At 49.4% G+C, this 12,369-nt stretch overlaps 1 protein-coding gene across 1 annotated transcript; it reads right to left on the bottom strand.

Annotated features, from left to right (window-relative positions):
* Positions 1 to 8,647: 8,647 nt before the first annotated feature.
* On the bottom strand, positions 8,648 to 11,862 carry LOC133912683 (uncharacterized). Its single transcript, XM_062355538.1, has 3 exons — positions 11,405 to 11,862; positions 10,277 to 10,495; positions 8,648 to 9,104 (listed from the first exon to the last, which is right to left on the bottom strand). The coding sequence occupies exons 1-3, from the start codon at positions 11,798 to 11,800 to the stop codon at positions 9,057 to 9,059; spliced, it is 663 nt and encodes a 220-aa protein (XP_062211522.1). The 5' UTR covers positions 11,801 to 11,862; the 3' UTR covers positions 8,648 to 9,056.
* Between the last annotated feature and the right edge of the window lie 507 nt (positions 11,863 to 12,369).

The raw sequence follows: 12,369 nt of genomic DNA, 5'->3' as shown, positions 1-12,369 counted from the left end.
CTTCATCTGGAGCCTACAGGTGTGCCGTGACCCTCTGAAGGCCTCTCGCTTCGCGCCGTTGCCCCGCAGGAGCAGTCTTTGTGTGTGGATGCCCTGGAGGTGTAGCTCTATCGTAGGTTGTCTGTTTTTTGCTTTCTTTCCTTCTGAAGGGGGTCAAAGTCTTACTATGTTGACTACCCCCTTCTGTTATATGTAGTTGGGCTTTTTTCTTATCTAAATAGAGTCATGTCTGCCTTCTTGTGGTTCGCTTGTGTTGTTCTGGAGTGTTCATACCTTTGAGGCTAACTGGAATCTGATCTCTGTGTATAGGTGTGACAGCCTGAAGTCGAAGGGGGTCTCGCTCATATCTGGGATGGTGCCTCCGGGGAGGGATCGAGTGTGTCCAGAGCGACCGGGGCCACTCCGTCTGTCCGACGATGGAGTCGATTTGTTATGCCCCGTGATTCCGAGGGGTGCGTGGATCCGAAGGTGGCTGCCGATGTTTTGGTCATGGTCGAGCGGTAGGAGCCCCTTGTGTCTACCCCAGATATGTTTAGTTGCAAAGGATGATTGGTGTGCAGCTCGAATAGCCCGGGAGGATACCAGTTTACGCTTCTTTTGACGCTTTGTCCTCCCCCGGGATTCTGATGGAAGGGAGCCTTTGGAAATATTTGAGCCTATCCTAGCCGAGATGAAGGTGGAGGAGGTGCAGGCTAGGGAGTCCCCGTCGGAAGAGCAGGAGGAGGATGACAGAGGGCCTTATGCCTCTCCAGCACGGAGGCAATGCCTTCAAGATGCCAAAGCGGTCTTTGCCTCTCTGCCACGTATGTTAGCTAGACCTTAAAGATGGCGGAGGGATATATACCTATTTAGCATGGAGGCTTAAGCCTTCAAGATGCTGGAGCGGTCTTTGCCTCTCCGCCACGTAGGTCAGCCAGGCCTTAAAGATGGCGGAGGCATATACTTCTCTGGCACGGAGGCTTTGCCTTCAACATGCCGAAGGGATTTTGTACTCTAGGCACAGAGATAGTGCATTCAAGATGACGGAGGGTTTTACCCCTTCAACATGGAGGCAGTGCCTTCAAGATGCTAGAGGGTGTTCGTAGGCTCTGTGTGGGTTTGTTTTTGCGGGGTAGGTGTTTTCTGTGAGGTGATACCTCTAGATAAGGTGATTATTTATGGGTGGGTAATCTATGGTTTTATTTGTCTTGGACCTTTGGAGAGGGCGGAACCTGGGGCCCCTACACCTAGTATTTTCAAAGGGTCTCCATGTTCCAATTGTGTGGGAGGGGGTTCTTTCTGTGTCGGTCAGGCGGTAGGAGCTGGGCCTATTAGACCTGAGGACTAGGTATGGGCCTTCCCATTTGTTGTGCAGTTTTCCCAGAGCCAGGGCACGTCAAATTACTAGGTCACCGGGTTTGAAGTTTTGTGGCGCAACCTTAGGATCATACCAGGCCTTGGTTTTCTTGATATAGTGATCGAGGTTCTGGACGGCACGGAGCTATGTTCCTTCAGTGAGATCGAGGGAGAGTTCTCTTTCTCCGGTAGTTTGTGGGAGTTGTACCCGGAGCGAGCATCCCTTGAACTTGGTGGGGGTCATGGCTTCGTCATCATATAGGAGGCGGAAAGGGGTGAACCCTGTGGCTCGCGTGACAGTGATGCGGAGGGACCATAAAACCTTGGGGAGTTCCTCGACCCACAGGCCTCGAGCTAGGCTGACGAGTCGGCGGTTTAAGCCGAAGGGAATGTTGTCGTTGGCTTGTTCGACAGCCCCATTGGACTGAGGATGTCAAACTGCTGCGAAGCATAATTCGATGACGAGGTCGTCGCAAAATTGTCTGAAAGGCCTAGAGTTGAATTGTGTATCGTTGTCGACTGTGAGCTATCGTGGGACCCTGAAGTGGCAAATTATGTTTTTCCAGAAGAATTTCTGGACATTCTTCGATGTGATCATCGTGAGGGGTTCGGCCTCATTCTATTTGGAGAAGTACTCCAATGCTACCACCGCGTACTGAAGGTTGCCTTTAGCACAGGGGAATGGACTGATTAGGTCCATGCCCCAACGAGCCAGGGGCCAGACGGGAGCGATTGGTTGTAGGGGAGCTGGGGGTGGTGGCTTTGATGTCCCATCCATTGGTATCTTTGGCAAGTGCGGACGAGGTCTTTTGCATCAGACATGATTGTAGGCTAGTGGAGCCCCTGGCGGAGGGCCTTGCCGGCTAGGGCACGAGGTACCAAATGGTTCCGCAAAGGCCCTCATGTATCTGCAGGATGAGTTTGGCCCCTTCTTGTCTGGTGATGCAGCAAAGGAGGGGAGAGCAGACACCTATTTTGTAAAGGGCACCTTCTATGAGATGGTAGTCCCTGGCGTGATGCTAAATGCGACGGAGTGCAATTGGGTCTTCCGGCTCTTCTGTTCCATGGAGGAAGCATAAGATTGGAGCTCTCCAATCGGTGGTTTCGATGGGGAGGATGGTGGCAGTCGTCTTGTAAAGAGCATTAGCAATCGACTGGTGTAGAGTCTCGAGGAAGGTGCCCAATGGTGGGACTTTGCCCGTGGCAGTAGCTTTTGCTAGGGCGTCTGCCTGGCTGTTGTTCGTTCATGGTATGTCGCATATTGATATGCCACGGAAGTGTGCTTCAGCTTTGCAAATGGCTTCAAGGTATCTTACCATGTTCGGATGTCGAACTTGGAAGCTTTTGTCGATGTGGCCGGCGATGATCTGAGAGTCGATTCGGATGATGACTCTGGCTGCCCCCAATGCTCGGGCCTTCTAGAGGCCCAAGAGGACGGCTTCATATTCGGCTATGTTGTTAGTTGTCTTGAAATCCAGACGAGCAGCAAACTGGACCTGCTGGCTTGTGGCGGAGATGAGGACCGCACCGGCTCCAGCACCCATGGAGCCATATGCTCCGTCGGTGTAGATAGTCTTGATTGCTTGGGGAGGGGTAGTGGTGGATTCGGGGGGTGCCGGAGTCCATTCGGCGATGAAGTCTGCCAAGATTTAGGATTTGATAGTGGTGCGGGCCACAAACTTACCACTAAGGGGGCTAGCTCTACTCCCCATTTGCTGATGCGTCCCGTCGCCTCCCGATTGCGAAACATGTCACCAAGTGGGCTAGAGGTTGGGACAGTGATGTCGTAGGCAAGGAAGTAGTGTCGGAGTTTGCGTGAGGCCATTAGCAGGGCATATGCTATTTTTTTCGAGCTCAGTGTAGCACGTCTTAGCCCCAGCTAAGGCCTCCGAGACATAGTATACGGCCCTCTCGAGCGGAGTGATTGTCACTCTTCTCCTCCCGTACTAGGGCGGTGCTGACAGCAGAGGCAGAGGCAGACAAGTATAGGAGTAACCCTTCGCCGGAGAGGGGCATTACGAGTGTTTCTAGGCAGGAAAGGTGGGTCTTGATGGCCTCGAATGCCGCCTGGCACTCTGGAGTCCAGCTCAACGGTTCGGAGCCCCTCAGCGTTTTGAAGAAGGGGAGGCTATGCTCGACGGATTTGGCGAGGAAGCGGCTGAGGGCTGCGAGGCGGTCGGCCAAGCGTTGTACTTCTTTTGGATTAGTGGGAGGTGACATCTCAGCAATGGCACGAATCTTGCCATGGTTGGCCTCGATGCCTCTCCAGGAGATGAGATATCCCAGCATCTTTCCCACCTTGGCGCCGAATACGCACTTCTCCGGGTTCGGTCATATGCCTGCAGCCCAGAGGCCATCAAATGTTTCTTGCAGGTCGGCGACGTGGTTGGTTTTGAGCCAGCTTTTTACCACGATATCGTCCATGTAGGCTTCGATATTACGGCCCAGTTGCTGTTGCAGTACCTTGTGCACTAGGCGAGAGAAGGTGGCCCCAGCATTTCGAAGACCGAAAGGCATCCGAACGTAGCAGTATACCCCGAAGGGGGTAATGAAGCTGGTCTTGCTCTCATCCTTTATCGCCATCCACACCTGGTGGTACCTGAAGTAGGCATCTAGGAAGCTTAGCAACTCGCAGCCGGCGGTGAATTTACTAGCTGGTTGATATGAGGAAGGGGGTACGGGTCCTGAGGGCACACTTTGTTTAGCGATGTGAAATCAATGCACATACGCCACTTTCCACTGTGTTTCTTGACCAGGATGGTGTTGGAGAGCCAATCGGAGTGGATTACCTCTCGGATAACACCGGCCTTTAGTAGCTTCTAGGCCTCCTCTTTCGCGGCCTCTACCCACTCTCGGGAGAGTTTGCGAAGCCCCTGGCATATGGGACAGGCCTTCGGGTCGACCTGGAGAGAGTGTTCAATAATGCAGTGGTCGACTCCCGGGAGGTCCTACGGTGACCATGCGAATGTGTCGAGGTTACCCTGTAGGACAGCCAGAAGTTGGGCTTCTGGCTCGGAGGTGAGGTCTGCCCCTATTTGGAAGGCCCGGTCGGGTTGGTATGGATGTATGGGGACACACTTTATGTCTCCCTCTGGTTGTGGCCTCGGAGGGTTGTGGTGCCCGGGATATGCCGACAGAGGGTCCTTGGAGCCCTCCTGGGTTACTGCATGGATGTGGCGACCGATGAATGGAGCAGGGTGTCGGTACTCGATGCGCTTAGCCAGGTCTTGGTCACCATGGATGGCTATCAGTTCCTGGGGTTCAGGCATTTTCTAGCAGAGGTAATTGTGATGGGGTATGACTCTGAATTTTTTTCAGGGTTCCTCGTCCCAGAATGGCATTGTAGGTGTAAGGCACGTCCATAACGTCGAAGGTGGTTACATCTACCGTGGTGCGGGGCCTTTGTCGAGATGATTGGGAGTTCTATCTGGCCTAGGGCATCGAGGGGGGCCCATTGAACCCCTGGAGGGGTATGTGGGCTGGCGAGAGTCGGCTCCACGGGATTTGGAGCTGGTCGAAGGCATGTACGAATAGGAGGTTCGTTGAGCTACCTCCGTCGACCAGTATTCTCCAGACCTCGACTTCGGTGATGTTGGATGAGATGACCAGGGCATTGGAGTGGGGAAATTTCACCCCCTAAGAGTCGTCGATGGTGAATGTCACAGGGGCGTCGGTCCATTCGGGGGCCCATCGATGGATGCTGGTTGCTCCGATGTGGCGCACCCCGCGTGCGTAGTCTTGCCACTGCCGCTTCGAAGCGTTGCCAGAGCTCCCTCCGCTGTTTATAGTGAGGACGATATGTTTGCCCCATGCCCTCTGTCATTGTATCGCTTTGAGAATGACCGGGGTGGAGAAGGTAGGGCCAGCTACGGAGGGTTTTGCAAGGCCAAATGATCAACCCGCCGGCTGGCCGATAGCCAGCGATCTTCGGACTGCTCCTTGGTGGCCCCCTCAGTTGAGGCGAAGGCTGCCTGCCTCCCGAGGTATTCTTCTCGGAAGGTATTGAGGGTCGGTAGTTATCGGTGTTGTGTCCTTGTCCCGCGCCATGTAGAGTGCACCAGGATTCCTCCTCGAAACACCAGTTCAGAGCGCGGCCTCGCACCGGGATGCCTCCGGGGCATCCTCGGCCAAGTCCCCTGGGGTGGTTTTGGTTTGGAGCCCCGCAGCTAGGGCTGATGTTGTTGATGTTTCAGCGTTGCCATTGCCGCCCCCTTTGGGACCCGGAGGTATGAGCCTCCTCGAAGCCCCTCTTCGCTGTGGGAGAGGGGGCATGTGACGATCCCGCCTGCGAGTGTGACTTCTCAAGGTTGACACGGGAAGTCTCACTACCTCGCGAGCGCCTATGGAGGAGTTTTTCCTCTGCGCGTGCATATTCCTCGAATTTGCTCATGAGGACTTCCACCGTGCGTATGGAACGTTGGTTCAGCCGATCGTATAGGGGACCTTCGGCCAGGCCCTGGGTCATGGCATCGATGACCGAAGAGTCCGATATACCCCTAGTCTGGACCTTGGTCTAGGAGAACCTTCAGAAGTAATCCCGGAGGGTTTCATCCGGCTCCTGTCTGATAGTGAACGGGCTTCCTGAGGTTACCGGCTCGAAAAAGGTGACCTGGAAGCTGCTGCAAAATAGGTCTTGGAGTTGGGACCAGTCGTGAATAGCGCCAGGGTCCAGTGCACAGAACCAGTGAATGGTCACCCCTTCCAAGGTGAAAGCAAAGCATTTATCCATGGTGGTCAGTCCACCCCCGCTAGATTCTATGGCGAGGGCATAGGACCAGACGAACTCATCAGGGTCTGAATCGCCTTTGAACTTAGGTAGCTTTGGGGTCCGAAAGCCCTCTGGAAAGGGTGTCCTTTGCAGGTCGGCCTGCAGGGGAGAGTCGTAGTCTTGCAAGGGATCCTCGCGACGTCGGCTCCGGGGCTCTAGAGGCCGAACGTATAGGGGCCTGGTGTCAAAGAGTTCATCGGCCTGTAGAGCTTGGATCGAAATAGCGTCGGTCGTCACATGGGCGGTGGTGGTCGTGCGGGTAGCCTACTGTTCAACCTGCAGAGCCGTTTGTAGTTCCTCCATATGGGTCAAGAGTGCCGCCAGGCGTGATTAACGCTCAGGTGGAATGGTGTTTTTGGCGGTGGCATCAGCCGCTACCCCTAGGGGTGCAGCGGGGACCCCGCCCTACTGCTGTTATTGCTGCTGGGTCTCCAAGGTAGGGAGCCCCTCGATGTCAGCCGTAGGTATGGTCATGGCTAGGTCAGTGGTGGTCATAAGGCCCTCGTTCCCCCGGTTGGGGGGTCGTCATCAGCACGGCCTGCACCTGGTCACCTAGACTGTCGCACAAGCGTGATTGGGGGGTCAGTTGCCGTCACTGCGGCCTCGGTGGTCTTCTTCTTGGGTGGCATCCTACCTCTCTTAGCACTTATGTGTTCGAATCCCCACGGACGGCACGCTGTTAGAGCAAGAGATCGTCTTGCCCCAGCAAGTACGGTGAGAGTTTCTTCTAAGGAGGAGACTCAAGCTTGGAGACGAAATTTGAGAGGAAGGAACACCATAAATGTATTAATAGTAAAAATATGGACCAGGCTAGGGGAGTATCATAGGAAGACTTTGTGATTGTGCTCCTCCGTGCTGTGTTGAGCGTGCTCTTTTTCTTAGATGACCATAGCCCCTTATTTATAGGATTGAGTGTAGCTTAGCGTACAAGTTACTACTATGTGCAAAATATCCAGGATCTGGCCGAGTTATATGGTTTTATCCTGGATAACTACTTTTTAGCCTACATAGAAGATAAATATCTACCATGGTAACTATTGTGGTGCCTGTACCCAGAGGGGTAAGCCGGTCGCCAATTGCGGCCTGGCGCCGTGCTGTCAGAGATGTCAGGATAACCTCCATTGTATTGGGGTGTCAGGACGGCACCCATTAGCCTATGTACTTAATGTTGGTCACTTCCTTGCAGGCAAAAGATGAACGGCATTTCTCTTCTGGTAGATCTTTCTTAAGGCCTGATGGCTTACCCCGTAGCCTTTGGAAAGCCTGACCGAGCCCCGGAGATGGGGGCTCCGTGGGGAGGCATGGCTTCGAGAGATGGAGGCTTCGAGAGGGATGGCTCCAGGAGATGGAGGCTTCGGGAGGAGATAGAGGCTTCGAGAGGCATGGCTCCGGGAGATGTATGCTTCGGGAGGTATGGCTCCGGGAGATGATTACTCTGAAGCCTGGAAGTCAGAAAATGGCCTTCGGGAGGCGTGGGCTCATGGGAATGGGCTAGCTAAGCCAAGGGGCTGTCGGGAGTCCTTAACAACGACCCCTAATAGTAGTTATCAGTAATTGTTGTTAGTATTAGTAGTTTATTCACTAGGGTCAATACTTTTATTTAGCAGTTTGTCAGTAGCCTCGGTTGACAATACTGAATTAAAATTGTTATGACATGGAACTACTAAACAACTATTGATATTGTTGAACAATAATTACTAACAAAACTATTAAACAACTGATCAATCAACTCAACCGATATTATATATATACACACACACACTCTATTCTACTTCCTGCGCTAAAAATAGCTATTAAACACCCCAACACCGTCAACCTATCATGCACCCATAAAAAACATCCTGCAACCGTAAATTCCAATTTATCGATACCGTAAAATGCGTATGACCGTAAAAACCATTCCGCAACCGTAAATTCCTATTTATCGAGACCGTAAAATGCGTATAACCATAAATACCATTCCACAACCATAAATTCCAATTTATCGAGACCGTAAAATGCGTATGACTGTAAAAACCATTCCACAACCATTAAAAATTGGCTTCTATAATCGCAAAAATGACTCTTGAAAATAAAAATTGTGTAGTTTTTATTGTCAAGAGTCGTTTTTACAGTCATACGCATTTTACGGTCTCGATAAATTGGAATTTACGGTTGCGGGATGTTTTTTATGGGTGCGGGACTGGTTGACGGGGTTGGTGGGGTGTTAAATATACTCATTTTATGGTCTCAATAAATTGGAATTTACGATTGCGGAATGGTTTTTACGATCATACGTATTTTATGGTCTCAATAAATTGAAAATTACGGTTGTGGAATATTTTTTATGAGTGCAGGACCGGTTGGCAGGGTTGGGTTGTTGAGGTGTTAAATAGCTATTTTTAGGGCAGCGTTAAGAATATATATATAAATAAATAATTTGCATTTTCATTGTTCAGTAGTGTGTATATATACCTCGCTTCCTGCATTTTCATTTGCCTCCATAATAGCTCTTTTGTTTGTTTCAAAAGCAATCAAATGATCAATCAACGCAAACGCAAGCGATATAAAGTGTTGTCCGTACGGAGGGTGTAGGCCGTTTTCAGGGTACAACAGTTTTGATGGAAGCAAAAAGAGCTCATTCGCAACCCCACAACAGTAAAGCATTGCTAGATACCACAGTATGCTTTTACTTAGCATGGCAGTCTTGAACGGAGCCCCAGAATACAGAATATCTTCGCTGGGAAGATCACCTTACGTTACAGCAATGGCAAGCTTTTGCTTACCCTCTGATACAGAAGCTAAACGAGTACGGAACGTTACACAGTGCCACAAATGCATCTTTCTGCCCTAGCTGGTACAAATCCAGTGAGTAACCAATCAAACACATCGAAACTCCAAAATCCAGCCCAGCCGCTGATGATTGTACTCAGCGATAGATCTTCAGGTTCTCAGGCTGCCCAAGTTTATGAAACTACCTTGCCTGTGTCCTACCACCTCTGCTGCTCGCTGCATTACCTTCCTGCACAAGATGACAGAGAACAAGAAAATCATATTAATACTCCCATAACAGTTCAACTGGCAAAATACCCACAAGCAGCAGTATAGTATTCGTTGAAGCTTAGCCACAGACTTTGTTGGTACCTTAGAAACTACAAACGCATAATATTTTGGGAAACCTGTTTTGATGTTTCTAAGCAATATAGATACATAATCGTTCAGTTGAAAGAACAGTGCTACTAGATCAGTGAGGGACCTAGGGTCATTGCAAACTGTTTCATTTATATTTTTATTTTATATTAAGTCAACTTGATCAGGTAGGCTGGTCAGGGATAAGCACATGGTTTTTGAAACTCTTGCAAGAAAAAAAAAAGTGTAAAAGACGATGTATGCAAATTGAACAGCGTTTGATCTCAATTTCATCAAAGTTTTGATGGTTCTGTACTGAATGAATTTATGTCAAAAAAGAGGAAGCAAATTGCAGCTAAGGAAACTGCAATGCAATACTGCCAAAGCATCATAATTTGTACCAAAACACTCTAAGAATGTGCTGTTTTGGACAAATGCAGATTTACATTTAAAGGCAGCAACGTTCAGGATCATAATTTGTACCGACCCTTGACTGTCCTCATTGTAACTAAAAAAGCAACTGTGATGAAAATATGGTTTCTCCTCTAGTGGTGCAACCTGCATGTTCTGTTGTCGAACCTTATATGAAACTCAAACCATTAATCCAAAAAGGAATAAAATGGTTTCACAAAATACTAATGGTTCAATGTGGGATGAATTGGCGTGGTACAAAAATGAAAATCAGACGGAATAAGAATTGTCACCAACTGACAAGGAATAGAATTATTTTCAAAATAGTAGCTAGTTTCTTCCAATTACACTTGGAGGCCTCTTTTTGTGGAAGTCTTGCAGGATTAGGAACTTCACTTCTTATCGCATTATTTGATTGTTTTTAAAGATTTTACCTCTCCTAGGTAGATCTTTACCATGTTTGATGGCATTTGAATTTATGAGTATCACTATTTAGAAGACCTCCTCACACTGTGCTGGTTTTCGCATCAGCACATGGAGTTGACAGCTGACTGCTAAAAAAATAAGGCAAACAAGAATACATAGCTTACTTTAAACATAAGGAAAAACATTTTGTTATTAGGTAGGGTGAGGTCGAGTTTGTTTTGGGCATACCTCATTCTCATTCACTGGCTGCTCAAGCTCAAGTTTGTGGGCTGACATTCTGGAAATCTCTGAGATGGCTGCATCACGGATCTGCAAATCATCACCTGCAAGTTCCTCGTATGCAGCCTCAAACGCCTCCTGCCAGAACCGTGGAAGCCGTACCTCATCACTGGTCCGCGTGTACATGTCCCACATTCGGCCCACTAATTTCCCCCTTTCCTCCATCTCCTGCTCAGTTCATAAGACAAACTTGTGTTGCTTATTCGTACACCAAAATGCATCATTGAAGTATTATTTTTATGCTTTCTAAACGCATATTTGACAACTAAAATGTCATACTATACTTGTTACCAGACATCCATATAAAGTAATAGAATTTCGCTTTCTAAGATACAAATAAAACGTAAATGAAGGATAATCCGCATTCCTTATCGATAAAGAGATTGCCACACCCAGGATCCAAACATGGTAAGTATCTGTAGCTACATAGGATGAACCCGAAAGTTCATGGTGCACCCAGGTTGACTAGGAAACTAGTTCAACCAAGGGTTCTGATTCCGATTTGCTAAGATCCCTGGGCACGCAACTGCCACCCATAACGAGTAATTTTACTCGATTTGCTGAATTTAAATATGAAATCTGAATTTGGCTGATTCAGCATTGTTCCAGTCTAGGATTTGTGCTTTCAGTACCCACTGGCTAAAATCGCTGGTTACCGTCGGGATTTGAAACTCTAGTTTCAACGTATCCTGTTCTTCTTAAGATAAATGGCGATTGTAACATTTGTGGTGGCCAGTAGGACCTACTAAACTAGCAAGGACTAATAGTAGTATCCATTTGCTGCACACTACTTTTCCTGCATTTTCTCACAGATAGTCCAAGAAGCAAACATAAGCAAGGACAAACAATTGTATAATTCCCTAGACACACCTCACTGACATCAACAAGAAAAGCTGAACCTGGAAGCACCTACAGACACACGTATCCTACCAATCCATAAGACGGGCATCTAAAAAAAATCCATAAAAGAAGCGTACAGATGGGTGCGGGTCAAATCATGAGTACAGGGCAGGCACAAATCATGAGGCAAGAATCACCCCAGGCGGGTGCGGGTCAAGTAAAAGGAAGCGTACGTACGAGGGAATCGAGGCCGTCGCCGAGCGACACATCGAAGTCCCTTGCGGTGGCGGCGAGGTCGCCGGAGGAGGACCAGCGGAGGGAGACGGAGGCGGCGGACATGGACCAGAGCGCGAGGAGCGCGATGGCCGCGAAGGCCCAAACCTTGTACCGCCGGCCCTTCCCGAGGCCCGCCGCATCCCCCGCGCTCACAGCGGAGGCGGGGATAGCGATCTTGGTAGCCGGCACCGACGGGGGGGCGCTGTCGTCGTCGGCCTTCATTCCGGCGGTGGTGGTGGAGCGGCAGGGAGGAGAGCGGTCAGAGAGGGCCCGTGCTGTGTTGGTTTTGTAATTAGCGAGTGTGTGGGGGTTGGCCGCGTGGGACCCAGTTCCGGTGCCATACCACCCCATTACCATTGGTACAGCAGCATCACTCGTCCGTCAGTGGAAGTACACTGGCCAAAGGTTTCAGGTTCAACTCCACTGCACCCTCTTGCAAGAGCAACGAAGCATAGCAAATCCACCCACAGTGCACCGGAACGTCACAATCTCACGAGATAATTTCCTGTGCCGCTGAATGTTATTATTATTAACTATTTATTTAATAAATTTATTAAAAAATTAGATATTTTTTTTGACAAATCATAAAGAGAACATACAGAGATTTTTAAACAGGTTAGGATGTTTTGAGTAGATGAATTACCAGATGAAGTTAATAAATAGTGACCCTTGTTATTTTGGGGTAGCGTAGGCGCTGTTTGATGGGCTTCGAACTAGTCGTGGGACTAAGCTCCTGGGTTTTTGAGTTTGCGTCTTGAGGTGCTGAGATCGTGGTCATGACTAAAGTATCTTATCCACCTTAATTCTTAAGTTTTTGGATTCCTCGCTTGGTTGGTGTTAAACTATCATATCGAGACTTTGCTTGTCGCAGTGGAGACCTGCCTTGGGATAACCTCGGACGGTGATGATCTCCTCAAGTTCGGGGA

Source organism: Phragmites australis, chromosome 3 (assembly GCF_958298935.1).
Source record: "Phragmites australis chromosome 3, lpPhrAust1.1, whole genome shotgun sequence".
In the NCBI taxonomy this organism is placed as follows: Eukaryota; Viridiplantae; Streptophyta; class Magnoliopsida; order Poales; family Poaceae; genus Phragmites; species Phragmites australis.
This window is presented reverse-complemented; position numbering and strand designations above follow the sequence as displayed.